At 35.3% G+C, this 27,954-nt stretch overlaps 1 protein-coding gene across 3 annotated transcripts in view; it reads right to left on the bottom strand.

The window, feature by feature from the left end:
• Positions 1 to 15,555: 15,555 nt before the first annotated feature.
• 14-3-3zeta (tyrosine 3-monooxygenase/tryptophan 5-monooxygenase activation protein zeta) overlaps positions 15,556 to 27,954 on the bottom strand; it is a 46,592-nt gene continuing 34,193 nt past the window's right edge. Inside the window, exons 4-7 of one of the 3 annotated variants that reach the window (XM_067269460.1) lie at positions 24,536 to 24,583; positions 24,227 to 24,390; positions 21,832 to 21,927; positions 15,556 to 16,535 (exon numbers count right to left, since the gene is read on the bottom strand). In XM_067269460.1, coding sequence (XP_067125561.1) covers positions 16,476 to 16,535; positions 21,832 to 21,927; positions 24,227 to 24,390; positions 24,536 to 24,583 — 368 coding nt within the window. In that variant the 3' untranslated portion in view covers positions 15,556 to 16,475. Of the gene's footprint in view, positions 16,536 to 21,831; positions 21,928 to 24,226; positions 24,391 to 24,419; positions 24,584 to 27,954 lie in introns of all 3 variants that reach the window. The other 2 variants (XM_067269458.1, XM_067269459.1) reach the window with 2 other exon arrangements.

The raw sequence follows: 27,954 nt of genomic DNA, 5'->3' as shown, positions 1-27,954 counted from the left end.
TTCGTTTACCTCGTTGTACACTAGGTTATTTAACTATGATTCAGTAGGATAAGAAATTGGATTATTAGGATTTCTAATTTCGATGACTATCGTTTGAATAAGGTTTGCTTGAAATTTCTACTTAGTAAGAATTCTACTATAGATTGGACACACTATCTTATAGGGACTTATAAAATTAATACCGTGATCGTTACAAGTGATAACAAGGAGGATATCAAAAATATTTAGATTTATGGACTAACGTTTATATGGCATAAATGGAAAAATAAATAGCAATTGTTGGTATAAGGATTTAAATGTTACTTTCTTTTCTTTGATAATACTTTATATAATCAAGATGTTTCACGTCTTTCTTTTATACGAGCAAGGCGTAATTCGCTGTATTTTTAAAATTACTCTAGAGAATTGTGTAATTTTTGCGTGGAAGGGAGACTGGATGCCTGGCATATTTTGGCTAATTGTGGCCGTCTTAAGGTGTTACGAGAAGAAATTTTTGAATTGCGTTGTTCTTTTCAGGGGGCGTGTTTTCTCTGCTTTAAATTTGGTCTTACTACCGGTGTAGTTTGGGAGCATCTGTCAGTGTTGTCATTGATACTAATATTTTCTTTTTTATGGGCAAATTTAATTATTAGTAATAATATAAGTACTGTATTCTTTATTTTACTATTTTATTGATAATTTTTTCATGACAGATGCTCCTAAATTTAAATTTAGTCTTACATTGAATCTAGGTTTAAGCTAATTCTAAAATACTTAATATTAAATTAAATTTCTGTTTTTGTGATGTTTATGTTCAATGTAATATGTTTTGGCTCCAGCATTATGGAAATCTCCAGTATGAACGCCAAGCAAAAGATAGAGGTACACATTTTACGTCGCGCAACGTATCGCGAGGTTTGTTGTGAAATGGCGGAAACACTCAAGAATGAAGGTGACCAGCGATGGTAAAAAAAAATTAAACTACAGTAGTCCCTCGTTATATCGTGTCCCCAAATTTTAAAAAAAACATTCAATTGATAATGGATTGGATAATGGTTTATTCCTACCATTGTCCTTGAGACTATCACTGCAAGTAAAACAATAAAGGATCTAAATAATTGATCTGTCCACCTGTTTTGCTTCTCATTTGTTTTCTTTTGATATTAAAAGTTGTTTATTGGTTTTAATTAAGTACAGTCTCCTCATTTACATATTTTGCCGTGAATTCGAAATTTTACACTTTGTGACAACGGTATTGCGCCAAGTCACGTAAAAAGAAAAGATTTTATTTCTGAGCGGAAAGTTCTGAAATTTTTACACTAACTTAAAAATTCTCTAGAGAAAAATTTTGCCTGAAATATTGAACGCTATAATAGCGTTCAATATTTTTAAATAAATAGCGTTCTATTATAGCGTTCAATATTTTTTGTTTTAAATTTTCAATTACTGTATTTATAATTTTTATTGGAAAATATAAATTACACGAATTTTTAATGCGCGATTTATTATGAAATATAGTATTGGGTAATATAAAAACAGTATTTGTCTTTACTGATATTTTGTGATAAAATCGCAACTGTTCCTTTAACATTTAACGCTAAAGGGACGTTCGTGGTATCGATGTTTACGTAAACGTCAATTAATAAGATAAATTCAGTATTACAAAACTAACCTTAACATGAACCACGAATTAGAGACACTTGCCGATGAAAGAATATACAGTACATGCTATAGAATCTATCCTCTAATCCAGGGATGGGCAACCTGCGGCCCGCATTCATATATTTTGCGGCCCGCGACGCATAAAATGTGAATAAATATATCAATTTCCCAGCTTAAGGAAGTATACAATAAAACTTCAAACGTTATTTACTACTATACACACATTATTTTCTACAACTTATGTATGTGAATAGTTTTTCCTGCGATGAATTTAGTAAAAATTAAAACAAGAAACCGGCTAACAGACACATCGAAACTAATTTAAAACTAGCAGTGACGAATATGTAACCAAATATTTCCAATATAGTACGTTTACATCAGTTCCAAAAGCTAAATTAAGTATACCTATGCTAATTTATAATTATATATGAATATATAATTGTGATTTACCAACATTTTTTTCCTCTCTTGTATGCGGCCCGCATCAGTTCAAAAGTCTTAAAATGCGGCCCTTACATAGAAAAAGGTTGCCCATCCCTGCTCTAATCTGTTTAATAAAAGCGCAGAATTTTTACTACTCGATTATATCGCGCTTTTTGTCTCCCGATAAGCGCGATATAACGAAGGGCTACTGTATTTAATTAAAGTCAAAAATAATTATTTAAAAATATTTATAGGATGTTTAATAGTGTTAGAGTTGACGATTCCTACCATACTTTTGTTGAGGGAAGTGGTGACTATAGGCTAAATACGTACGGAGATAATTTTCTAAGCTTTCGGATTGTCATTTCTAGAAATTTTACAAACTACAGTATGCTATTGATGGTAGACGATGTCGTGAAAGAACAAACCTACAGCATTATGATAAACTTTGATGCCTATAGAATTATAGTTTTATTCATATAACTTGCAAAAAACTTTAATTTCTGGATTAAAATAGTCTGGATATTTTTACAATGTTGTTCATAAATGCTTACATGATTTAAATTAGAAAAATGCAGACGTTTATTAAAATGATTTTTTTCATGTGTTTTAGGTTAAAGCTGAAATTCTACACGCCGAAATTTTTATTTCGGCCTCACATTTGGATGAGGATATCATTAGTGTCACTATTTTTGCAAAAAAAGTTAGCGTGTTGTTTTTAGTTTTTCCAGAAATCTTTGATAACGAATATGTATGACTATCCTGACAGTGTCTTGCTGCACCATCATCATAATTATCATCGATGAGATCCCCTATAAAGATGACTCCTCTTTGAATATCTGTTTCACTCATTGGCTCTTCACTTGACTCGTATTCTAGAACAAGCCTAATGTCGAGCGTTCCTATCCTTTGTTTTCACTTGCACATTAGACTTAACTCGAAGCTCGTGCTAAGAAAGCTCTCACTTCACCAGTGTCCGCGAAAACTCTAGGCGATCTTCCTAAAAAAGCATAGTCTATAGATCTGCGAGACCTTTACAAATGTTATTTAGGATTGTAATACTCGGCACTATGCTACTACCTAGGCTTACCTTCCATCTCCTCCTGGGCTCAAACCCTAAGAAACGCCTAGACAAGCTAGACCAACAAATCAGGAAAGCGGCTAAAAAGTGGATGAACCTACCGCAGCGTGCAAGCACTGAAATCATCCACTTACCATACAACCACGGCGGGGGCAACATTACTCGTTGCAGCACACTCTCGGACATCTGCGAGATCACGCATGGCACGCACCTGCTCTCCTCCAGAGACCCAAAGGTGAGAACTATTGCATTTACTTTTCTCCGTAGTGTCGTCCGGAAGCGCATCCGTCGTGACCCCACCGACTAAGATCTCTGCACCTATCTCAACGGGTCCATGGACAATGACTTCGGGTATGACCCCACTGACATTACGTCCACCTGGACCCGCCTCCGTAAAGCCACCCGTAGGCTCCAGAAAACCATGGACATCTCCTGGGCCCTTGTCAACGACTCCATCTCCATCACCTCGGCCGGCCTTCCTATCCCTAGGCACGCCACCTCGAAAACCCTCACCAACCTCGCCAAGAAAGCCCTCCTCAGCAGGCTGCTCCAAAAGCCCGACCAAGGCAAAGCCTTCAAAATCACAGCGCAACACTACGCCAGCAACCACTTCCTCCGTGACGGCCGTTACACATCCTTTGCCGACTGGAGATTTATCCATAGGGCCCGCCTTAGCGTCGTGCCACTACACGGCCATCGTCGCTTTGGCAACCTATCAACCAAATGCCGACGTTGTGGGTACCCTAAGGAGACCCTGGCCCACGTGATAAATCACTGTAGGCGTAACCTTCACCTGGCCACAGACCGCCACAACACCATCCTGAACAGACTCCGGCGAGCCATAAACAACCAGGACCTCACCATTCGGTGCAATCAACAGGTCCCCGGATTCGAGGAAAACTGCAGGCCCGACCTCGTCGCCATCAACGACATCACCAAAACTGCCACCATAGTAGATGCCGCAATCCCGTTCGAGAATGGCCACGACGCGTTCAACATAGCCAGATCCACCAAGACCAACAAATACGCTTCTCTCGCACGCCACTTCAGATCCCAGGGTTACGACACCTTTTGTGACGCCTTTGTGGTGGGCTCCCTGGGAGGCTACGACCCAGCCAACATTGCTGTCCTCCAACGCCTGGGCATCGGTAAGAACTATTCTCAGACCATGGCCAAACTGATGGTGAGCGACTGCATTCGCTGGAGTCGCGAGATCTATCTACGACACCTCGGCCACGAGCAACGTTGTGACCAACGGTCCTACACCCACGCTGCGGAGCCAAACCGCACCAACAATTAATCAATCTACTTTCTGTACGGGTCCAGCTGGCAATCTGTGCCCATGTCGCGTCCGCCTCCTGTTCATGTAAACTTTTTTGCTATGTCGCGATCTCCTTTGGCTGGCACATAGAGCCCATGTCGCGTACTCTCTCTGGCACTTTGTGCCCTTGTCATGTACCGGGCATTTTCAGGCCCATGTTTCATCAACCTGTACATATTTTATCTACATCTGTACTCAATTGGCAGGCTTTGTGCCCATGTAACTATATTATTACTTCTGATCTTACATCCCATACTTGTATATAATTTTTAGTAATTAATAAATCGTTTTCAAATCTGTTCTTATCAGCTTGATGCTCTGTCATTAAGCTGATCTCCTGCCATCTTCGCCACGACGACCGGACTCCGAGCCAGCTGCTCCCCGGAACCCTGGTAAGTTTACTTTCTTTTACCTACTCTCCATGTCCTATCTCCTTCTCTCTTCCGCTGGAAGAGTGGCCTGCACGGTTTAAACGCACCGTGTATTCGCTGCTCGACCAGCAAATCTTGCTATCGCGCCGCCCGCCTTAAGTGGGCAACCGCACTAGTTCCTTCATAATAGTGAAAGTCATAGTACTTTTCACTATTCCTTTCTTCCTCTTCCACTCGGTCGGTCGCCCTGCGCCCCGGGAAGCTTTTCACCCACTTTTCCTCTTCCCTATCATTCCACATTTGATCTTGGTCATGCCACCCAGTGGCGCAACTGCTACTCTTCTGGTTCCCCTACGCCCCCCTTATCACTGCCCGGCGTGCCTGCCCGTATACCGCGATTACATCGATCACGGTGGGCTTTCCAGGCACATGCGCCGGATACACGGGGGTTGCCTCTTATTCGAATGTAGGGCCTGCGGCGTCCAATCCGAGAAGCTAAAAGAAGTGAAGTTACACCAAGCCAAGGACGCCAGCTGCTCATCGCAGTTCCCATCTCTCTCTCCCAGTTCAACTAGGGACCCGAGACCTCGTGGGAAAACGCACAATGTTGGCATTGTGAAGGCCAGGCGCCGCAACATCGACTATGGCTTGGATGAGGCCTACCTAGCCTCCCAAAGCACCTCTTCTGTTCAGGCCAGCGAACCTGCCTCCTCGGCCACCGCAGCCTCAGCCATCAACTGCCACCTACCACCCAGCCGCGAGAGGGCTTCGCCTTTGCCATCTTCCAATCCGGCCATCAGCTGTACCCAAGCCACGTCACCGGTTGACCCTGACGACACCCTGCCTCCTTTGGTACGGCGGCCACGTCGTCGTAGGCGCAACGCCTCTTCTCTGTCATCACCCAACAACCAGCAGGCCACCACCCCATCTGCCACGGAGCCCCTGGCCGTTAGTCACATTTCTTCCACAGGTCCTGCTGCTTCCAGCCCTAAGCCACAGGAATCCTGCCCGCCAACTCCATCGCCAATGGACGCCAACAACGCCCAGCCTCCTCCTGTGCGACGCCCACGTCGCCGTAGTCGTAGAGCTCCCGCCTCAATACCAACCACCAGCCAGCAGTCTACCACTCCTAATGCCGTGGCACTCTTGGCCTCGGACCACACTTCTCTTGCAGGTACTTCTGCTCCTAATCAACAGCTGCCGCAGAACTCACAAGCACCTTCTACCAGCACCGGTCCTACTCCGCAGCCAGCTGCCACACTCGACACCCCTGCTAGCGACCGACAGCCCGTTGCTGAGGATACTTCCAATGAAAGCCTCCCATCCTGGGTCATCGCTTGGAGGGATCGCTTCGACTGTGCGCTGGATGAAGACATGCTTCATGCGATGCTGAATGACTTTACCCACTTGGCTCATTCCATGATGCCGCAACGCGGCAACCCACAATCTGGTAACACGCGCCGCCACCATCCCAGGGATAGCCAACCCAACCGCCGTCGCAACCTCTACGACGCCCAGGCAGCAAGTAGGATCCAGCGCCTATTCCGTGCTAACAGACGTAAGGCATTTGAGGAAATAACCCGGGGAACTGTACGCTATTGTGAACTTGGTAAGTCTGTCCTAACTGAGCACTTTAGCAAAACCCACAGCTCCACACCTCCGCTGTCTGAACCTTTGCTGCTGCCACCGAAGCTCCAGCCTTCTACGGACAATCCGCTCTGCGCGACCTTCACCCCTGCTGAAGTCGCCTCCAGACTGGGCAAATACCACAACACTGCCCCTGGCCCGGACGGTATCCGCTACTACGCCTGGCATCGCATTGATCCACGGGGCCATATCCTGGCCGCCCTGTTCAACGCCGTCCAACGCACGGGCGCCATACCCAAAGACTGGCAGACCTCCACTACTATACTCTTGCACAAAAAAGGTGACCGAGGCAACATCAACAATTGGAGGCCAATTGCGCTGGCCAACACCCTCGGTAAGTTGTACTCTGCCTGTATCACACAGCGGCTCCTCCGTTGGTGCGAAGAGAATAGCACCATCTCCCCAGCCCAGAAGGGTTTCATGAGGTTCGAAGGCTGTTCCGAGCACTCCTTCACGTTGAACTCAGTCATACAGGATGCCCGGCGTAGAAACAAAGAATGCCATGTAGCGTGGCTCGACTTGGCAAACGCCTTTGGCTCGGTTCCGCACTCTTCTATCATCACCTGCCTCGAATGGTGTGGGCTGCACCCCTCCTCCATTCAGTGCGTTAGGGACCTTCTCTCTGACTGCCATACCTGTATCCGTTCCAAGGACAGTCTCACCAACCCGATCCCAATTAAAGCCGGCGTCAAACAGGGCTGTCCTCTAAGCCCTATACTTTTCAACATTGTCATCGAGCCAGCCCTCAGACTCGTCTCCAACCTTCAGCACGGCTACCAACTACATGGCCAATCCATCGCAGCCCTTGCTTATGCCGACGACATCACAGTAGTCAGCGACACATCTGCAGGACTTCAGGCCCAGCTCGACCTCCTCTCCACTTGGGCCCAGAACTGTGGCCTCACCTTTAACCCGTCCAAGTGCGCATCGCTTTCTGTGGCGGGTAAGTACAATTGTTCCAGTAATTCTAAATTCTCTATTCAAGGCTCCGAAATCCGTAACCTTCGGAAAGAAGACCATTATTACCATCTGGGAGTACCGGCTGGCTTCACCCTGGGCCTGTCAGCCGAGCAGACTGCCGATAGCATTCTCACGGACTTAAAATCCATTGAGTTCTCTGCTTGCCCCATGGCAAAAAATTGAATGCGTTAATACATTCCTCACCCCACGTCTGACCTTCCACCTCACCCTAGGCAAAGTCTCAAAGAAGAAACTAAATACCGTAGACACCACCATCAAACGTTATGTGAAGCGCTGGCTGTACCTACCACAACGGGCCAGCCCGGAAGTCGTCTACATCCCTCACTCCCAGGGAGGCGCCAACATCACGCCCTGCAGCATCCTCGCTGACATCGCGCAGGTAGGTCATGCCGTACACCTCTTTTTCTCTAGGGATCAACTCGTCGTCAACCTGGCAACCAAGTCCCTAGCACAGGTGGTGGAAAAACGTATCCGGCGCCCACCCAGTGACGCCGACCTATGCACCTACTTAACAGGATGCATGGACAATGAATTTGGCTATGACCCCTACGACGTACCTTCCTTGTGGACACGACTCAGAATGGCAGCTCGACGTCTCAAGAAGCGCATCGACATCGACTGGCTTCCTGGTAACGACGGCCGTCTCACCCTTGTGGTAAACGGCAAACCCGTCACTAAATCTACAGCAATCCGGGCAATGTCCGATGCTGCCAAATCATCCTTCCTGGCATCTCTGATCAAAAAACCAGATCAGGGCAAAACCTACAGGTTAATCGCAGGCAGCCCAAACAGCAACCACTTTCTGGCGGAAGGCAGATACACCAGATTCGCCGACTGGCGATTCATTCATCGCGCCAGGCTAAGCGTGGTCCCGCTGCGAGGCCTCAAACGCTTTGGACACACCAACCAAACCTGTCGTAGATGCCGTAGGCATCGCGAAACACTAGCCCATGTGATCAACCACTGTCCTCCCAACTACCAGCAAATCACTAGGAGACACAATGCCATCCTCGAGAGACTCATCAGAGCCACCGACTGCCGAGGACTCACCATGTTTCGAACCAGCAAATTCCTGGTTTCTTGAGCACCCTACGACCCGACTTAGTACTGTTAAACGAGCAGCCCAAAACTGCCACTATAGTGGACGTAGCCACTCCCTTCGAGAACGGTGAGGATGCCTTTCATCGCGCACTCGGAAAAAATCCGTAAGTATCAAGACCTTGCTACCCACCTAAGAGACCAAGGCTACGATGTTTTCATCGACGCATTCATAGTCGGCGCCCTCGGCGGCTACGACACTGCCAATGAAGGTGTCATCCAACGCCTAGGTATTCGTCGTAACTACGCCAAGCTTATGTGCCACTTGATGGTAAGTGACTGCATAAAAGCAAGCAGAGACATTTACACTAACCATCTTAGTAACAGAAACCAACATTAGCAACATCTCCTGTACATACGCTTACTACTTTTGGCTGGCAAACGTGCCCATGTCTCGCGTACTTGTTGTATATTCTGGCTGGCAATTGAGCCCATGTCTCGCGCACTTCTTATGTACATCCCGACCGGCAAACGAGCCCATGTTTCGCATGCCTATTGTATATTCTGACTGGCAATTGAGCCCATGTTTCGCGTACCTGTTGTATATTCTGGCTGGCAAACGAGCCCATGTCTCGCGCTTCTTTGCCAGGCTTAAATGCCCTTGTCACGCGCCGACCTATTTTGAATACCTTGTCCTTTGTTGCAATTCAGCAACTCTTCTGTCCTTCATAGGACTTCTACCATCTACACTTACCAATGTTCTCTATCACTTGTTGGCTATATGCCCATGTGTTAACCATTGCTACTGCCCATATGGGGTTGTTCAATTTTGTAAATATTTTTTGATTCCTTAATAAAGGCTTTTTAAAATCTGTTAGCAAATTATATTGTGCTACATCTACAAACCTTTCTTCTTTGGCCTTTTCTGGGTTCAGCTTTTGACAAGGGGCAAGTCTGTCCAGGTGTTACTGTGATTCCTGATATGCCAATTTTTATGCTGCTGCAAAACAAAGGTGGAGTAACCGATCCACTTAAATGGGACAGGAATAATTGGGTATAGCTTTTCTAAAAAAACTCGTCCCACAAACACAGTGTGTGACCAATGTTTAAGCTTCGATAACTGAAACACTGGAAATAAATTTAGCGCCAACAGTACTTGTCTTCTCAAGAGGTAATGTTCGAAAAAGCATGCAGAGATAAAATTTTACCTGCAGATTTTCATAATTCCCCAACAGCATCTACTTAGCATGTCAAAGGGCGGCATATAATGTGTGTGACTTGGCCCTTCTAGAGGGAATCAATGACACTGAACAGATGAGGAAAATTTAAATATAAGAAAGGGGAGAGCACCTGTTGCTTCTCATGTTTTGTTCAAAAGGAACACAGTCCGGAAACGTTCAAATGGCGCGAGTTGTCTTCGACGTGAATTTGTGATAAAATGGGAGAGAAATTCATTTTACTTCTTCCGAAATACAGATGGATCCAACTATTTTTTTCATTTTTCGATTGCATTCTTAATTATTGGAGAAGTAACAACCTTTCCGCGAGATTAGGCCTAATTTGCAACGTGAGTAGTGTTAGTAATTACAGTACGTAAAGCATAGATGAATTTTGTTTCGAAAAAAAGGCTAAAATTTTTAATTGATAACAATACTAATGTTAAAATTATAAACAGAATTGTTAAGCATATAGCATGCTATAAATGTACGCCATTCCAAACGAGGGAAACGACTTTCAGTTCCTCAAACTGAAAATCTTTCTTTCGACATTCGACTGTATGGCCGCGTTTCTTCATGCAGCGCTCGAGAAGAGCTTTACAGCGAACACACTAACTGGTTTCTAATTGGCCAACACAGATCGTGACGTCATTTTGCTACACTCGCTGCATAAAGAAACGCGGCCTATCGGATTAAATCCGTTAACAAAATGTCAGATCGACTGACGAAATTGATCAAGAAAGCTAAATAATCATAGGCCAACTTGAATTGTCTTGACTTACGACATTATATACATTTTGGGTGCGACAAGTTTTGTGAATACCAAATTTTTGCCAAGATGACTACCATGTTGGCGACCTGGCCTAACATGTATCCCCCTCTCCTATATCGTGTGTCGGGGACATTGGACTTAAGTTCCAAAATACAAGATTGTTCAAAAGTGTAAACACCGTATAAAAAGAAAATCGGGTTGGCAAACTGATCCAAATTGACTGAGGCACAGATTAGATTGGGCCAACAATTACCGCTCTCTTTAAATACATCTTTTGTCTGTCTAAACATTGTTTCTGGTAACAAGGTAAAACTACTAAAGTGTCTACTTGAAATAAAACAATCAACTGATGAGGTTTTCGAAGTGACTGCCTCCGGATGCGATATGAAAACGCATGGAATAGTTATGGATGACCTTCGGCAAAATATGCTATCAAAATAATTAACAATGACTATTTGGGGTCCACCCAAAATCAACTGATGACCTCAAAAGTTGTCCTTGCAATAACTTTGTGGTCAACATTTCCCTTATAGACATCAAGGACAGAACTAGTTTCTTCAAATTTCTGTGTTCATGATTGTACAGTGAGATAGTTTTGGGCATTTCTTAAATGTTGTGGACCACTTGCAAAGCAATTCAACGTTCTCACGAGAAAAATCTGGTCTTCCACGGAATACTGATGTTTACATGCCATACCTAAAATTACTTTACAACCGAACTAAAATTTACTTTATCAGACTGCGGACTACCAGTGCCACTTCTGCGCGTGCAATTCAATTTCTTTTGTCTAAACATTGTCACCCGATATTTAATATCCTAGACCAGGAACGGCGAACCTCTGAGTCCACGTGCCATATTGTAAACATGCTTAGCTTTAAATATCATAATTCGAAGTGTAAAGATGTTTGTGCGCGCCAAAGCTTTAAAGAAACTGAACGAATGCGCTTTAATTAGAATAAATGTAAAAAAGCTGAGATACAATAAATCGAAATCGTACATGTTATGTGCCGCTCTGGGGACGGGTCATAGAATAGACCCGTCCTAGACCAAAGAATAATTCATGTCATGATCTATGGAATTTTTTACTAAAATGGTTTGGAGAGCATTGTTATGATGCTAAACTTGTTAACACGACTGGCTGAAAAAACTGGTAGAAATAAATGCCAAACAGGCAATTTGAAGTGACGCGAATAAATGGCGCGACTATTAACCAGCAAAAGTTACTTCTCAACCTTTTCATGGTGGTCTCTATTAACAGTGAAAATTTGACTTGTAAAAACTTAAGATTGTTGAACTATTATTCAAAGCTTGATCAATGGTTATTCTCAACAAAATAAGTATTGTTAGTTTTGAGACAGTAAATAATAGAGTTAATGCAGTAAAATGTAGCGGCAATTCTTAACAGTAAACGTATATACTTTACCCTACCCACACGATCAAAAAGTTGCACATATCAAGATATTAGTTTGCCTAAATAGTAAAAATAACTGAACAGTCTCCCGCCACAAGATGACACTATGACGACTGCTATTAATGGAAAAGATACATGTGAACGGCATAAAACTGGCTGCAGTATATCTTTGTTCAGTAAGAAAGTGAAATGTTTTTTCCCTCCAGGAACAAGGGACTTTTGTTGAGCATTATTTCGTCACTCACTCTTATGCACGTGTTGCAGACGAACTGCATCAGAAATATCCGGATTCTGCAGTTCTTGCAAGAATTCTTTAGAGAGTCTTATTTCTAAAAGAATGTGGCCTCTGTAATTGCCAATTTTTCCTATGGTATCTAAGGAGCAGTGTATAAAAATCCACACACAATAGATGGACTGAGGAACATAACCATTGCTAATATCACTTTTCAGATGCTTCACAAGGTGGCATCGAATATTAAGAATACTTATAATTTGATTTTGCTTACGATCAGATGAACTTTGTTTTTACTGCATTCTATATTTTCGTACTGTACAGTACATTAACCGCACAAGATAAAATTGATTCCTAACACACACGTGAGACTTTTCGATCATCCTATGTATATATGCATAATTTTGTCTTTAGTTTACGTGTTCTCTGAATTCAATAAAAGATTAATGTTCTAACTGCTGCAATAAAATTAAGAATTCATTTACATTTCTATGAACTGTTTGTTGGTTTTATTATAATTAATCCAAGTTAACCAGAATTTTTTTTTTGTTTGTTTTACAGATATCAAAAGAACAAACTTATGAAAATGATAAATTTCAGATTTCTTATTTTACTAAATTTCAGCAGATACAGAAGGCTGAGCTGAAAGTTCACTACACGTGGAAAGATGTAATCTTAATAGCGAGGTTGAGGCCGAAGTTTTAAACGGGAAAACGTGTACGTCGGACGTTCGGCACCGCTTTCCTGTAAGCCTAAAAGTTTGACAATGGTGTTTGGAAAAGTCAGTGGAATCATGCTCGACATTCCAAACGCCATCGTCAAACTTCTAGGCTTACAGGAAAGTGGTGTCGAACGTCCGACGTACACGTTTTCCCGTTTAAAACTTCGGCCTCAACCTCGCTAATGTCAAAAGGATCTTTTCTTCCACTGGTCAAAATAGCAAGTGCTACATGTGGTAGTATCATCACCTACACAAGCAAACTTAATATTACCAATATACACATTTAGGAAGTGTAGAATTCAACTGAAATTTAAACTTCAAAAATATTACTCAATGTAGCATCGAAACAAACTCTCAAAAGGGCAGTGTTGGTAGTATATTGTACTCAGTTTGGAACAAAAACAATTCACAATGATATAAATTTATCTTAGAGTAAAAAAAAATTGATACAGAATAAAAAAATTAATTTTTTACTAAGGATTCTGTTAATGACTATGCATAAATGTTCAATGCTTTAAACTGATCTGCAAATAAGTTTTATAATAAAGTTACAAACTAAAAGCTGAAATTGTTAGTGTGAGCTGTAGATGCAAATGCATTATTAAAAGCAGTATTTGACTAAGGTATATTTCTTAGTCAAAATATTTAGGAAAATTTAATTCTTGAAAGTTAACTAACGAATACAACTTGGCCTAGTCTCTAAATTTAAAAAAGTCAAAATTCACTGAAGTAGTTGATAGTTAACACTAGAAGTAATTTTAATAATTAAAAAAACTGATTAGAAATTAAATATATAAATGAGTTGAAAACACTTTAGTGTATTGTATAGATGTCAAATATAGATGTTTAATTTTCACTTAAATGGTTTTCAAAACTGCTCAGGTAAAATTAATGACAATTTTAATTGGTGTAGAAGAACCAAAATTTTAAGTCGTCCAATTATATGATGATTTTAATTTTACACTCCTTTAAGTAATCTAGCTTTTGCATTACTTAAAGTATTAAGAAGGAAAATTATAAGATTGTAGGAGATACTATAGTTTTTGTATGAAATTTTCAGGATACAGACATTTGAAAAAAAATTGAGTAACCAGCAAGATATTCTAATGACAACTCAAAAGCATAGGAGTTAAATATTTAAAATGTCTGCATTATAGGAACAACAAACATTTTATATATATATATACAGATATTTTGAATCATTAAGTTCAAGTTTAGAAAATTTTCAAAACTAAAGACTTGCAATGGCATTGGTCTAAATTTTAAATACAATTTACTGTCCTAAGGACACGCCATAATATGCCAAATGCTATACTTCAACTGAATACTATATTTATTCATTGAACTATCAAACTTAAAATCAGAACTATCATTTTATTAAGAAAAGAAGAAGAATTTAATATTACAATTCATTCCAATGTGCATGTCTCATAGTATAAAAAACATTTGAATGCATAATTGCTTTACAACAAGAATTCTCATTTAAAGACTATGCTTTTAAAAAATGTTTTCCTTATTATGGAAAGATAAAACATTTAATAGCAAAAACTTTAGTTAAAATATAAATGGGATTTAAACAATTTTAACAAAATTGTTACTAACAAGCTGTCACAAAGCATTAAACATTTGAAACTGTAACTAGATGAGGGTAACTAAGTCCTTTTCTGGAGTATTTAATCTGACATACTGCAAGAAAACAATTTGTTTCACATTATAAAATTCTAATTTCCTATTTGTAGGATTCAAGTTTGAAACTACTTCAATTTTCTGTAGATGAGCAAGCTTAATTCCAGTAACTTTATTTTTACAAATTAAGAATGTTAAATACCTAATTTAAGGAATCAGCACTTTAAAACATGTAAAATTTAATTTGGAGACAAGAATTTAAAATTATATATATATATGTTTTGTTTCATTTGCATTATTATTATTATATACTTGAAATTAAAAACCAGTTTTACTGAAAAAATTAATATGATCATAAGGCAAAAAAAAAACTTCACAGTAAGAGATCCATCCAGTGGTCTTAACTATATTGTTCTTAATCTCTATTAATTCTAAATTTAAATGCATTTCCAATAAACCAATTTAAAATTTTTATTTATCTTATTGTTATAATTTAACATTTATGCTCAATATATTTAGTAGTATCAATTCAAGTGGTCAATTTTGTTACAAACTACTATTATTATTATTCCATAATCTGTCTTAATATTACTGAAATGACAGATCTTGTGAAAAGTTCTGTATTAATAAATCTAAAGAATTAAGTATAGAATAAGAATTTTGCCTTTAGTACCCAAGTGTAATAGATAAAGTCAAAACACAATCTTTACGGAAAACAAAGAATATTCACAAGACAAATTTTTAATGAGCACCATGTCAAATACAGAAAGTCACTAAAAATTAGTATTTTGATTTTTTAAATGACAGTATAAAGTTTGATTTAGAAAATTAAAGCTGCCAATTTTAAGCATATGTGAAGGGCAAATTAAAACTGAATATGAAACATGATGAATGGGAAGACTGAAAAACATTCAAACTGGGGAGATATGCAATTGGAAATATTTAATTTCGAAAAGGCATAGGGGTGCATAGTTGCATCTTGAGTGTAAGAGGAGGATCTAAATTCCACATTTTCTGCTTTTTCAAATCATTTGTGTCTTATCCACTAAAAACTAAACAGGAAAAACACACTCTGACATTGATTTTTTTTATTTTTCCTACACTGCTCTGTGAATATAGTAAATTATAAAACAGGCATGCACAAGTATTTGGGTGTGTGACATTGTTTTAATGTATGTTAATTCCTAGATTAGACAGGAAAATGCTGATGCGATGAATTTTTAGTCACTATACCAGTACCATCTTGAAAGACAATACCAAAATGTTTCTCTTCACAGCAACAGAGTAACTTGGTAGTTTTAAACAATCTTGTATCCAAAAAATTTGTAAGAAACAAAGTTACATAACAAACACTGTCATTTGACAGTTTTTCAACTGGCAAAATTTGAGCCAAATGGTGTGAACAGCAGCAGTCTACTGAGTAGCCATTCTGTCAAATTGATTTATTTAGCTGGTCAAATAACTTAAGCTACCACCACTTACATTATACAGAATGACAAACAAAGGACAGGCAGTAGGAAAAAAAAAGATCAATTTAATTTTTTGGCTTAACACTGATCTCACAGGTATGACTAACAGCATCACTCTTCATCTCTAAGATTTAACCCAGCATTTCTGAGTCCAGATTTTAAGTGTTCCATACTTTCTGCTGCTTGATTACTTCCATTTATACTCATTAAATCATGCTAATCCTACTAGTAATTAGCATGAAGTTGAGTACATTTTTCTATAACCCCCCAAAACTGCAGGGTCTAACTAGATATAATTGATATTCTTAGCAGAAATGCATGGCCTGAGTAAATAAAACAGACCATAAAACATGGACTCAGAAAAAAAATTAGTCACCCAAGATAATTTTTGGATCAGTTTTTGATGACTATTAATCTTCAACTGTTCAGACTATGCTCAGAGATGGTGGTGTGATTTTATAACAATGAAAGGCTTTTGTTTGTTGAGGCTGGGGATGCAGCTTAGATGGGAATGCACGAAGTTATCAATTATCACCACCTTCTTGTTGCTCATCTCCATCTCCCTGTGCATCAGAAGTCCACAGCTAGAAGGAGAGAATATGAAAATTATAGACAACTGAAATAAGCATTACATTTCATAAATATAAACTATGAAATTAAAAATGTGTGTGTATGTATGTATGTATGTATGTATGTATGTATGTATGTATGTATGTATGTATATATATATATATATATATACACACACATACATACATATACACACACACACATTTTTTTTTAATTTCAATCTCTTAGAAATCAATTTTATAAGAATTTTTTTTCCACTTATAAAAGTAATAGCAAAGTTTTTAAAAAAATTAATTTCTACAAGTAAAAATGCAAATAGTTAAATATGTAGGTATAAAATTGAGAAAGTCAATTCTTAAACTCACAAACTGTTAAGTTTAAAACATTTTGGGATCTCTCAATCTTCAGGACATTTCATATGAATAATAATAATTAAATTAAAAATTCAGAACTGGTTCAATATTAAAAATACCGTAATATTGTATTAGTACACACTGCAGAACTTTAGTACTTAATTTTAAAATTAATTCAGGAAATCATTATTTTTCTTTTAAAAAGTCAGATTTCCCCCCCTCCATACTAAGATATTTGGTCTTTGCAATTTCCTTTGTTATGTCATCATATGAAGCAGCATCACTTTCACAAAAAGTAGATACCTGCCATACTACTACAGTCATATTTCCATTTGTGATTAATTAATGAAAATAATTTTGTTTTTGATGCTTTCCTTATAATTATTTAACTAAATTGATCAACATTCACTATCAAAAGCTAGATAAAAACATTGATTTTATTCAAGTATCAAAATATTCAAGTTTACTAAAAGATCCTAACATATTAGGGAAAAACAGAAAAACTGATCTATGCTCATTAGCAGTTAATAACTCAATTTAAAGGTTGCACAACAAAAATCTTTCACTATTCATAAGCTCTTACAATTTCAGGTATAAGCCATAAGTGAAGTATTGGGAAACTTTGAAGTAATTTAGCTTGTGCTGAAATGATCAACATGCACCAGTATGTGCATCATCTATGATAAGTACAGTAATACCTTGGTTTTCGTTGACTTCTGTTATCATTGGTTTCGGTTTGTCTATTTTTTTTTTTTTTTGCGAAAAATCTCTGTCTTGGTTTTCATTGATTTCCTCGGATTTCATCAGCATGCCCAAGTGATATCACTGCTAATTTTGCAAAAACAAAGGGCAACCCATGCATTTTCCAGCTCAGTGCGACATTATTTTTTGTTGTGTTAGCACCAAATGGTGGGCCGCGACAGCCCACCATTGGCCAAAGTTTCCATTCCCTGAACACTAAGTTCACATTCACGGGTTCGCACTACGCCATGATGGGCTGGCCTCATGGAGTTTTTCGGGTTTTCTCCACGTCTGTAAAGCCTGAATAGGGGCCAGTTACCCTTAAACAGACTCCCAGAAGGCATTATTTCCCACGATACGACCATCATAACGCATATAACTACTATTATATGACAATTACATCACACTTTACCATGGGGAGATATAGGCTAGAAGCTTGTATCCAACTAGCTTCTACAAGACATTACCCCTCACATCTAGCCAAACAATTCCATTGCTTTCCTTTAGATTAGTCTTTATATTAATTTCTTATTGTATTTAACACTATATTAATTCTCTATGAAACGTGTTTGTGGTATGTATTTTGGAGTTTCTAGAACGAATTAATTGGATTTACATTGATTAATATGGAAATAATTGCCTCGGATTTCGCCAATTTTTTCAGACAGATTATCGACGAAAACCAAGGTATTACTGTAGTCTTAAAAACCAGCTATTATTATTTATCTATCCTGTTGGAATCTGATTTTTTAATTTCCTGCATTATTTAAATTTGGAAAATTTTTGTATATTACTACAACTACTATCAGAAGCTGCCATTTTGATGATAAATTAAATTTTTAAAGAACTTTAGTAAATATAATCATCAAAAAATTTCATTGTTAATATTTCAGTATTTCAGATGTATTAAATTTTCACTGAGATAATAGAATAAACTAATGACAAAATCATTTCGTAAGCCTAAAAAAATTGTTTCCTATTGAGTGCATGGTAGAAGTTTTCAAATCTTTGAATTCTATTTATCATGTGATAGTTCACAATATGTCTGTATTTACTGAGATAGTGTTCTTAACTAACAAACAATGGGCACCAATTTATAAGACATTTTTTCCCCATGTACAAAAAGGAGCAAAATAACTTTTGAAGAATCATTAAGTTATGAGTGTTTACTATTTGGGCATTTTAATTCATTTATTCTGAATGAAAATTTTTGTTGTCTAATTAAGATTTAAAATAAGACCTAATATAAAAAAGTTTTGCTGCTATTAATCCAAAAATCAAAACTGTTTGGCTTCAAAAATGATAAAAAGTTTTTAAAATTATTAATTTAACAATTTAAAATAAAGACGAATATTTTTGCTATGACAACTAAAATCAAAATACAAAGTATCATTTTCAATTTCTATTTTAAAGACTAATTCATTAATGCTTACTACCTATTAATACATTCATGTCCTCCCAATTTGATAACTAATTCAATAGCATGAAATTTTAAAAATTACTTGCATCTGTCAATAGTAGTAATAATTGTATTAATTGTCAAAATATTAAGTTAAGGATAGTGTGATCATAATTTAGCCAGTTTGATTTTTTGTGATTTTAAAGTAATACTAAATAATAAAATCAGCACACAAGATACAAATATGTGAGGTTATAAAGAGAGGGGGGCTTGATTTTTAAAAACAAATGTAGATACACAACTGAGTTAGTTTAAAAGATTTATACAAGATGCAAGTTTTAACTTTGTTAAATTTGTTTTTCATAGTTCATGAATATGAAAATTGTTCAAGTTGGTAATTAAAATTTCAGATTAATCCTTAATGTGTAAATGTATTTCTATATCAAATTCTTGTGAGCGCACATTCCAAAATAGCGTGATTTTATGCAGTGTGACTAAGCTAACATTCCACTAATCTTTTAAATATACTATAATGGTTAATTGGTTTTTAATATTCTTACCAATCCATCTTTGTTTAAATCTTAAAAAATAAAAATGCTTATTGAATTTCTTTTTTAAAGTAAAAAATTGTTTGCATCTAAGTATGAAATGCCTGAAGGCATGCTTTACCCAAAATAATTTCTATGGTATTCAGCACTAATAACTAATACGTAACAATATTGATTTACTTCCATGCCATTAGAAAATTAAGAAATAACTATCAAGTAAGGTTTTTATATTTGCTTGAAAATTAATCAATAACTTTTTTGGCAGGATGAGTATTAGAATGTTTATCTAATACCTTGTGGGTCCACCTGCTACATATACAACAATTTGTACCCTGCACAACACACGAGGTTGAATGTTTCCAGCATTATACAAGTACAGGCATACCCTAAATTATGACCATCTCATGATAAAACAAACAGCAGATATAATCATCATATATTTGTATGTACCTCTATCATGATCTAACTTAGCTATCCCTACAAATACAATGCTTCATCTATTCCAAGGGTTGTCACCTGTCCAGTTGAATACCAGGAATATCTGGTTTTTAAGAAAATTAATTTGATGTTTTGCCAAATTATTTTTTAATAATATAGCCAATTTCTTAGTGTAAGAGTAATGGACAATTATGGGCACTAATCTTGCAATTTATACATATAACAATGTAGATCATATCGACACTTCTGATAAGTAATCAAGTTGTTCAAACTGGGGCGGAGACTGAATTTAGAAATTGATGCAGGAGATATTGAACAGCTAATTGAAACCCACAAGGAAGAATTAACAAACACAGAATTGATAGATACTACTACAAGATAACATTCTAAGGATGACTGATGAAGACACAGACAATATAACACACAATCCAACACCAGTGAAAATTAAAGGGCTTGCATTAATTTTGAAAAAAAAAGGAAGAATTTTCTCTCAATTATTACATGATGATCCTGACAAACATAGGAGGGCCACAGTAAGAAAGGAAATTGAGTGAGAAATGATATGCTATAAAACATTAAGTAATGAAGAAAAAGTGTCTTCTATAAATACACAAAGTTATGTAATTCAATTATAAAATACATATGTATAAGTTACATCCAAGCTTTTAGTTGTGTTTTGTTTGTTTATTGATGTTATATGCATTTATTTAAAATTCTATTTTAAGACATGGGTACAAATTTAAAAAAAGTATGTAAATGTATGGGAAATGGCAATTCATGATATAAGCACTATTTGATGGAACACATTATGTATGTAACTTGGGGTATGCCTGTACACTTCTGCACCAGTAAATCCTTTTATTGTGACAGTAAGAATGCTAAGTCCTACAACAATCATATGAGACATACTGGACCAACAGGTTTGAGATGTCCAGGAAATTGGGAGCCACAGGAGACATTTAAAATGCCAGTTGTGTGTTCTCAAACCAGGCATGTACAATTAAATACTGAGCAGTGGTATTGCTCATCTTGAAAGTAGCACCATTGTAGCCTTATGCAATGGTGCTTAGCAAAGCCCTATTCTCATGATACCAACAAATAAAACTTCACATAGTCTTATGTCATTATGTTACAGCTAAATCAACATCACAAACATTACCCAACTGTACTGAACCAACACCATGCATCATGTCACTGTGGAAAAATTCTCTGGAGTATATCTGAGGTTAAATAAAAGTGCCTAAATATTAAATTTCATGTTTAAAAATTTTAGAAAGAAAATTTCACAGCTCAGTTTTTTGTAAAAATACAAAACTTTGCATAAAAATAAAAAGCCAACACATTATTTTATATAAATTACTTAATAAAATAAAAATTGTAACCAAGAAAACTTAAAATATATGATAGTTATTTAGGATGTAAAAATAATTTACTAATTCTTTAAAGAAATATGAAAATGACAAAATATTTTATTACTGACTTATCAGATAGTGATAGATTCATATGTAACTGCTAAAAACTATGGGGTTAACACTACACATCCCCTTGGGAACATAGTGCTAACCCTCAATCATGCTTCTGGGGGCAACAGTTTGAATGTTCGAAAAAGTCCTAAAATCATATGAACAGTCGAGAGTTAATATTTTTGCTCTCCAAACATCGTCCGTAGAATGGGACTATGCTAAACAAAATTTTCCTTTTTTTTTTAAATCCTATTTTTATCAGTTACACATACCAAAGTCTAATAAAAGAAACCATCAAAATAGATGCAAGAGAATGAAATAATGCATTAAAATGCAACCATATTTAGTAATTTTCAAAAAATTCTCACCGTTAAGTTATCTCTGAGCAGCTGCATTATTAGTGTGCTGTCTTTATAGGAATCTTCATTCAACGTATCTAGTTCTGCTATAGCATCATCAAATGCCTATAAAAAGAATTAAATCAATTGTCTAAATGAAAAGAAAGATCAAAAATGTTAATTTTTCTATATATTTTTAGTATGTTAAGTGAATTTTATTTTTTTACAATTTAATTTTTTAAATAATTCGTTCTGCTTTACAATACTTCAAGTAAATTTACTACAAAAACTAAATTCACTTAATGCAATATGGAATTCTCTAAAAATGGAATTCATAGAATGTAGAAAAAATATTAAATGTTAAAAAAAAATTAAATACTAAAATTTAAGTTTAGTAATATTAATCATTTGCAAATTTGAGATCTAAACTTTGTAGTAAAGCACTACATGGAAAGACATTTGCCTACATTGATTAATGAACTGAACATTGAACTGATTTGAACATTGATTACTGAATAATACACATATACAAAATAAAATAAATTTAGAAAAGTACAGCAGTATTTTAATATTTAATTTCAGAAATTGAACTAATCAGTTTTAAACAATGAAGAGAAGCATTTTAATATTACACTATCTTTGTATAGTCTTAATTTTCAATAATGAAACTAATAAAGAATAATTTACTTCAATTATTAAGTAATTTAAGTAAACAAATTTATAGAAAAAATTAAGTTCCATTTTGTACTAAATTGCAGTATTTGAAATTGATACTCAAAAAATTTCCAAATACAAAGAAATTTGAAAACTTAGATACACAATTTTTACTAATTTTGTTAAAATTGTATAAATTTATAATTTTAATTTATATAAAACTTCTGGAAATAATCAATGCAAATGACCCTAGGATAAACAGACATTTCACAATTATTTCCACAAAAGCACTAGCTGGATAAATTTTGCATTATAATATATGATCAATAAACGTGAAATTTTTTGTTGCTTGATAATAACAACGAAATGAATGGAAAAAAAATGAACACAAATATGAATGAAAGTTATTGAAATTTTGAACAAAGATTTGAAAATATTTAGTGGGGGGAAAATTCATTATGTGAAATGAGTTAAAATTGTTTAAAAACAATAAGACTTATTTGAAGTTGTAATCTATTTTAGTTCATTTTAATAGTAAATTTCCATTTTCTTTGTAGAAAATAATGCTCCAGTCTGTAAGTTAATGTCTACACAACTGTAATGATAATTTTAGTATTAAGTTCAGATATTGCTGACACTGATAACTAAGACCAATAATCACATTTGAATTAGTTAACTCATGATCAACTACCACTGTTCAGTGATTTTACTCTGCCACTGGTGGGCACACATCAAATTATCCAACAAAACTTTACTAGTTCTTAATGATTCACAAAAACCAATATGATATATCTATGATCTGCACAAATTGTATTTTTATCATTCATTAAGATAAGCTTAAAAACAAATAAGATTTCCCATACAATTTCACTAAAATTACATAAAAAGTCATTTCCAAACAAGTTTTCCTAACAATTCCAATCATAATTTAAACTATAGTTTTTTAATCATACTTTAATAGCTTATTTGCAGATAGCTGCTTAATAAGTAGACCAGCTTTTAATAAAATATTCTAGTTAATGGTTTAATTAAAAACAAGAGTTCACAAAGTTCTTAGTACTATTCTAGTACAATAATTGTTTTGTAAAATGTGAAAGATTTATATAAGATAAATTTAAACAATGGGCTATTGCAATGCAAGAAAAATTCAAAATGTAAGTAAGTAGAAATAACCATGGTCAAACAAGGTTCCAAAAAATTTTAGTTGCCTTTGAAAAACCAACACACAATAAATTACTACTACTACTACAAATAAAAATTCTATAGTATCTCTTCATATTTAAAAATGTTGTTATCTCAGTCATAGGCAATAATAAAGGAGAAATAAAGAAGTGTTGATACTTGAGATCTATGTATATATACATATTGTGGATTTGATTTTCTCCAATCAAACCCACGGCTTGGTTGAAGAAACAAACATAGCATCCAACAAAAAAATTTGCTTACATCAAAAGTATTCAAAATATAAATTCAAATCAATCAATTTTATAAATCACCACTACTAGGGAAAAGACAACAAATTTTAATAGTACTTAACATTTTAGGTTTAAAAAAAAAAAAAAAAAAAAACACTATATCCAATAAAAAAATTAAATTCAGATTTTTGAAACTTCTTGATTATACCTATGATGGGCAAACTGAGTTAAAATTTATAGGCATGCAGAAGTTAAAGCACAATTTTTTATAAAACCTTGCTAAAATTAACTCTAGTGTTAGAGAACACTCATATTTCAAAACAAGGTTAGTCAGATTATTAGGCACACCATTTTACCTGCTTTGCCAAATGGCAGGCTCTATCAGGTGCATTCAGTATTTCATAATAAAAGACTGAAAAGTTGAGAGCAAGACCCAATCTTATAGGATGTGTAGGTTGCATTTTACTCTTACTGATATCAAATGCTTCTTGGTATGCTTTCTGTGATTCATCAACAACACCTAAAAGGAAAATGAAGAAGTTTAATTACCTGTTTAGCCAACTGACAGGCTTTGTCTGGAGAATTCAATATTTCATAATAAAAGACCGAAAAGTTGAGAGCAAGACCCAATCTGATAGGATGTGTTGGCTGCATTTTACTCTTACTGATATCAAATGCTTCTTGGTATGCTTTCTGTGATTCTTCAACAACACCTATATAATAAATTTAATAATTTTAGGCAACTTTCATAATTCATTGCTATTACCCAGGAAATCCAAGGTAATTAAAATGAAGTATTAATAATCACATTTGTCCTGGTAATAATTCCTTACGCTTTACTATTTTCAATTCTTATGAATTGAAGATATTACTAATAAAATTCTAAAATTAAGTTAATTTTGAAATTTAAATGCAGATTTTCTTTTGCATTTATAATGCACAAATTCTCTCTCTCTCTAGTTATAAGAAAATACTTTCTACAAAATTAGCATTGGAAATGAACAAATTTATTTTTCACATTAAATTATTTTATTAGGAATAAATTTTCTGAAATGATTTTCATCAACCATGCAAATGGCTAACTACTGTAACATATTTGGCTAAGTTTAAAAACTACATTAAATATGATAGTATTTTTAACTTAACAATTATGGTAAGTTTGTTTTTGGAACATTGTGCAAGAGTAACTTTTAAGCTGATAAACCTAATAAAGAATATATAGAAACCCAGGATTATTTTGACTAGTTGTGGTTCCTGGACTGGAATAAAAAGGATATAAATAGGCAAAAAAGACTCAAAACTTTGTATAGTCTTAATTTTCAATAATGAAACTAATAAAGAATAATTTACTTCAATTATTAAGTAAATAAAATACACAACTTAGGTTATGAAATTTTATGGGTATATATTTATTAAAGAAATACTTATCTGATGTAACCATAAAAATGAATATGATAGGCTGGAAAATGAATGTAGTTTGTTTTTACATGACTTACAACTAGTACAGGGATGGCGAACCTGTGGCACGTAAGAGAAATCATCTGGCACATAATGTATCATATTATTTCTGTCTTTTTCAATCATCCTTTCTGTATCACCTGATCATCTTTTTTTCCAATCAGATTTTTTAAATTTATTCGAATTAAAGCATATTCATTTAATTTCTTTAAATATCATTATTCGAAGTTAAGACATTGGCATGCATTAACATCTTTAAAGCTAAGTATGCTTACAATATGGCATGCGGACTCAAAAAGGTTTGCCATCCCTGTACTAGTAGATAGCATACAATCTTATGTCTACTAGGCACTGTTCTGCTTCAAACTGAACAAACATGGCATTCTTCTTACTTCTTGGGTATATAGTCATGGGTCAATTGTTTATCACTTATAGTTACCCATGTTCCAAATTTGGCCCAGTCCTGAAATCATAAAAATTCCTGGTGGAATTCATACTTTTAAGCAGGATTAAAATTAACTTTTTTCCTATTGTTGGCAACAATGATTCTATTTCTCAAATGTTTGTCACAAAGATTCAATGTTCTTGGATCATAATTTAGTTACACTGTCATTTACTAATTTTTTTGTGACAAATTGCTTTTTGGATTTAAAAAAATCCAAATGTAATGACTCATATGTATATTAAATAAACAAAGTTGTGTATTTTTCCCCTTTAATATATAAAATAAATATTTATACATTATAATACTTGTATTTAGAATACAAGAAGTTAATACAAAGTTTCTTATAAGTCACATGCATTTTCATTAGGAAAAAAGCAAATTTCTGTTAAATCTTGAGATGAAAATTTAGGACACTTCAATGTACAGTACATGACAGACAGTACAAATACTTATGTCTATCATATAGAGATAAGTTTATTACAACTTGTAAGAAAGCAGGGGAAAGTTTAGTTTATTTCCATAATACAAATTGATGCATATCAATTAGGACAGAATTTGGTAGAGGTAGGTCCATTGTTAGTTTAAGAAAAAAAAAACTTGCTAAGTTAACCTTAACATTCTGATTTACTAATGTTAGTCAGTCCAGCCTAGTAATACTGAATTTATAGTAACACTAAATTCATTATTATTATCATCAATGGCCAAACTTAAAAAGTTGAGATGATCTTATATAAACAAACAAAATTTAAGAATTTTTGTTTTATACATAAGTAACTATAAATTTTAAATTATGTTTACTTGAGGATTTAATTTGTGAACAGAACCTCAAAGATTAAATTCTAATCCGTTTTTTCCTTTTTTTTAAATAAAAAATTTGTGGGGGAAAAAAATGCTCTTAAGTACAGTATTTTGTTTCACTCAATACTGAAGACAGAAAAAGATTATCTTGCAGTTTACAGTGATTCAGAGTCGTAAATTAAAAAAAAAACATATATAGATCTTTCTTGGGAACCCTGGTTTGCAGTGAAAGAAAAATTGAGTTAATGTTTCTTTTACTGAAAATTGCATTTCACTAGACCGCCTCGCCTTTTTACATGAAATTTTATATCATCATACATCTTTCTCACACACTATATTTAAAATTTCTGAAATTGGAACAATCTTTAAAATAAAAATGTGTTCTCTCTCTAAATATGAAAAAACAAATTGAAACAAAGTAAAACAACAAATAATACTGCTGTTAGTAATTGATGATTTAACCCATATTAATCATGCTTGTTAAGCAGAATCCTCATTTACAGTAAACCTGTCTAAAACAATCTAAAACAGAAACCTGCATAAATGGAAAAACTGGAATGGTTTATTCCAGGGATTCCCAACCTTTTTGTGGCATGGGCGCATTCAAGATTGCAAAAAGTAGTGGTGGGAGCAAATCAATATTTAATTTTTTTTAAAAACTATGTCCTTTATTATAACATGCATTTTGTAACAAATTTACTATAACATATATTTATTATAAAAGCCGAATTAGTGCGATATTTGACACTGCATTTCATCTGCTAATTTCTCATAGTTGGTAGTGTAACATGATAATCCCAATCATAAACAATCTTCAATGTTGGCATTAGTAAGTTGAGATTTGATTTTTGATTTTATAATATTCATAGTGGAAAATAAAGATTTGCATAAATATGTGAAATCAAAAACAGATTTTTGGTTTTGAAGGCTCCTTTTTTCAAGAGATTATACTTTTTATGATCAACTAAATTCCAAAAGTTTTCATCCGTATTGTGAGATTTTAATGTGTCATTTTGAAAATTAAATCTTTTCTTCAATTATTGATGCTGCTTCTTAACCAAAGTCAGCTTGGGAAGATTTGTCCTTTTATACAAGGGCTTTAAACAATAAAGGATTTGCTCCAACTTTGTTAATTATTTTATCATCATCATTCATAACATGTTCGCAGGATAATATTTTGGCACAATGATTCTTGATGTATAATACATCAAGTTTGGAAAGGATTAATCTTTCTTGCAATGGGAAATGAATCCATTATTGCAGCCCACAATTGCTGGGGTGCACCATCAGTAATTATTGCTGATAACTTGTGTAAAGACACATTAATTTCTGTTGAGTAATTTTTCAAGATATTATAAATATCTTGACCTCCTCTTCACTCTT

This window comes from Centruroides vittatus, unplaced genomic scaffold (genome assembly GCF_030686945.1).
Source record: "Centruroides vittatus isolate TY-2023 unplaced genomic scaffold, ASM3068694v2 contig_350, whole genome shotgun sequence".
NCBI lineage: Eukaryota > Metazoa > Arthropoda > Arachnida > Scorpiones > Buthidae > Centruroides > Centruroides vittatus.
Note: the sequence above shows the minus strand (reverse complement) of the source record. Positions and strands in the feature narration are given on the sequence as shown.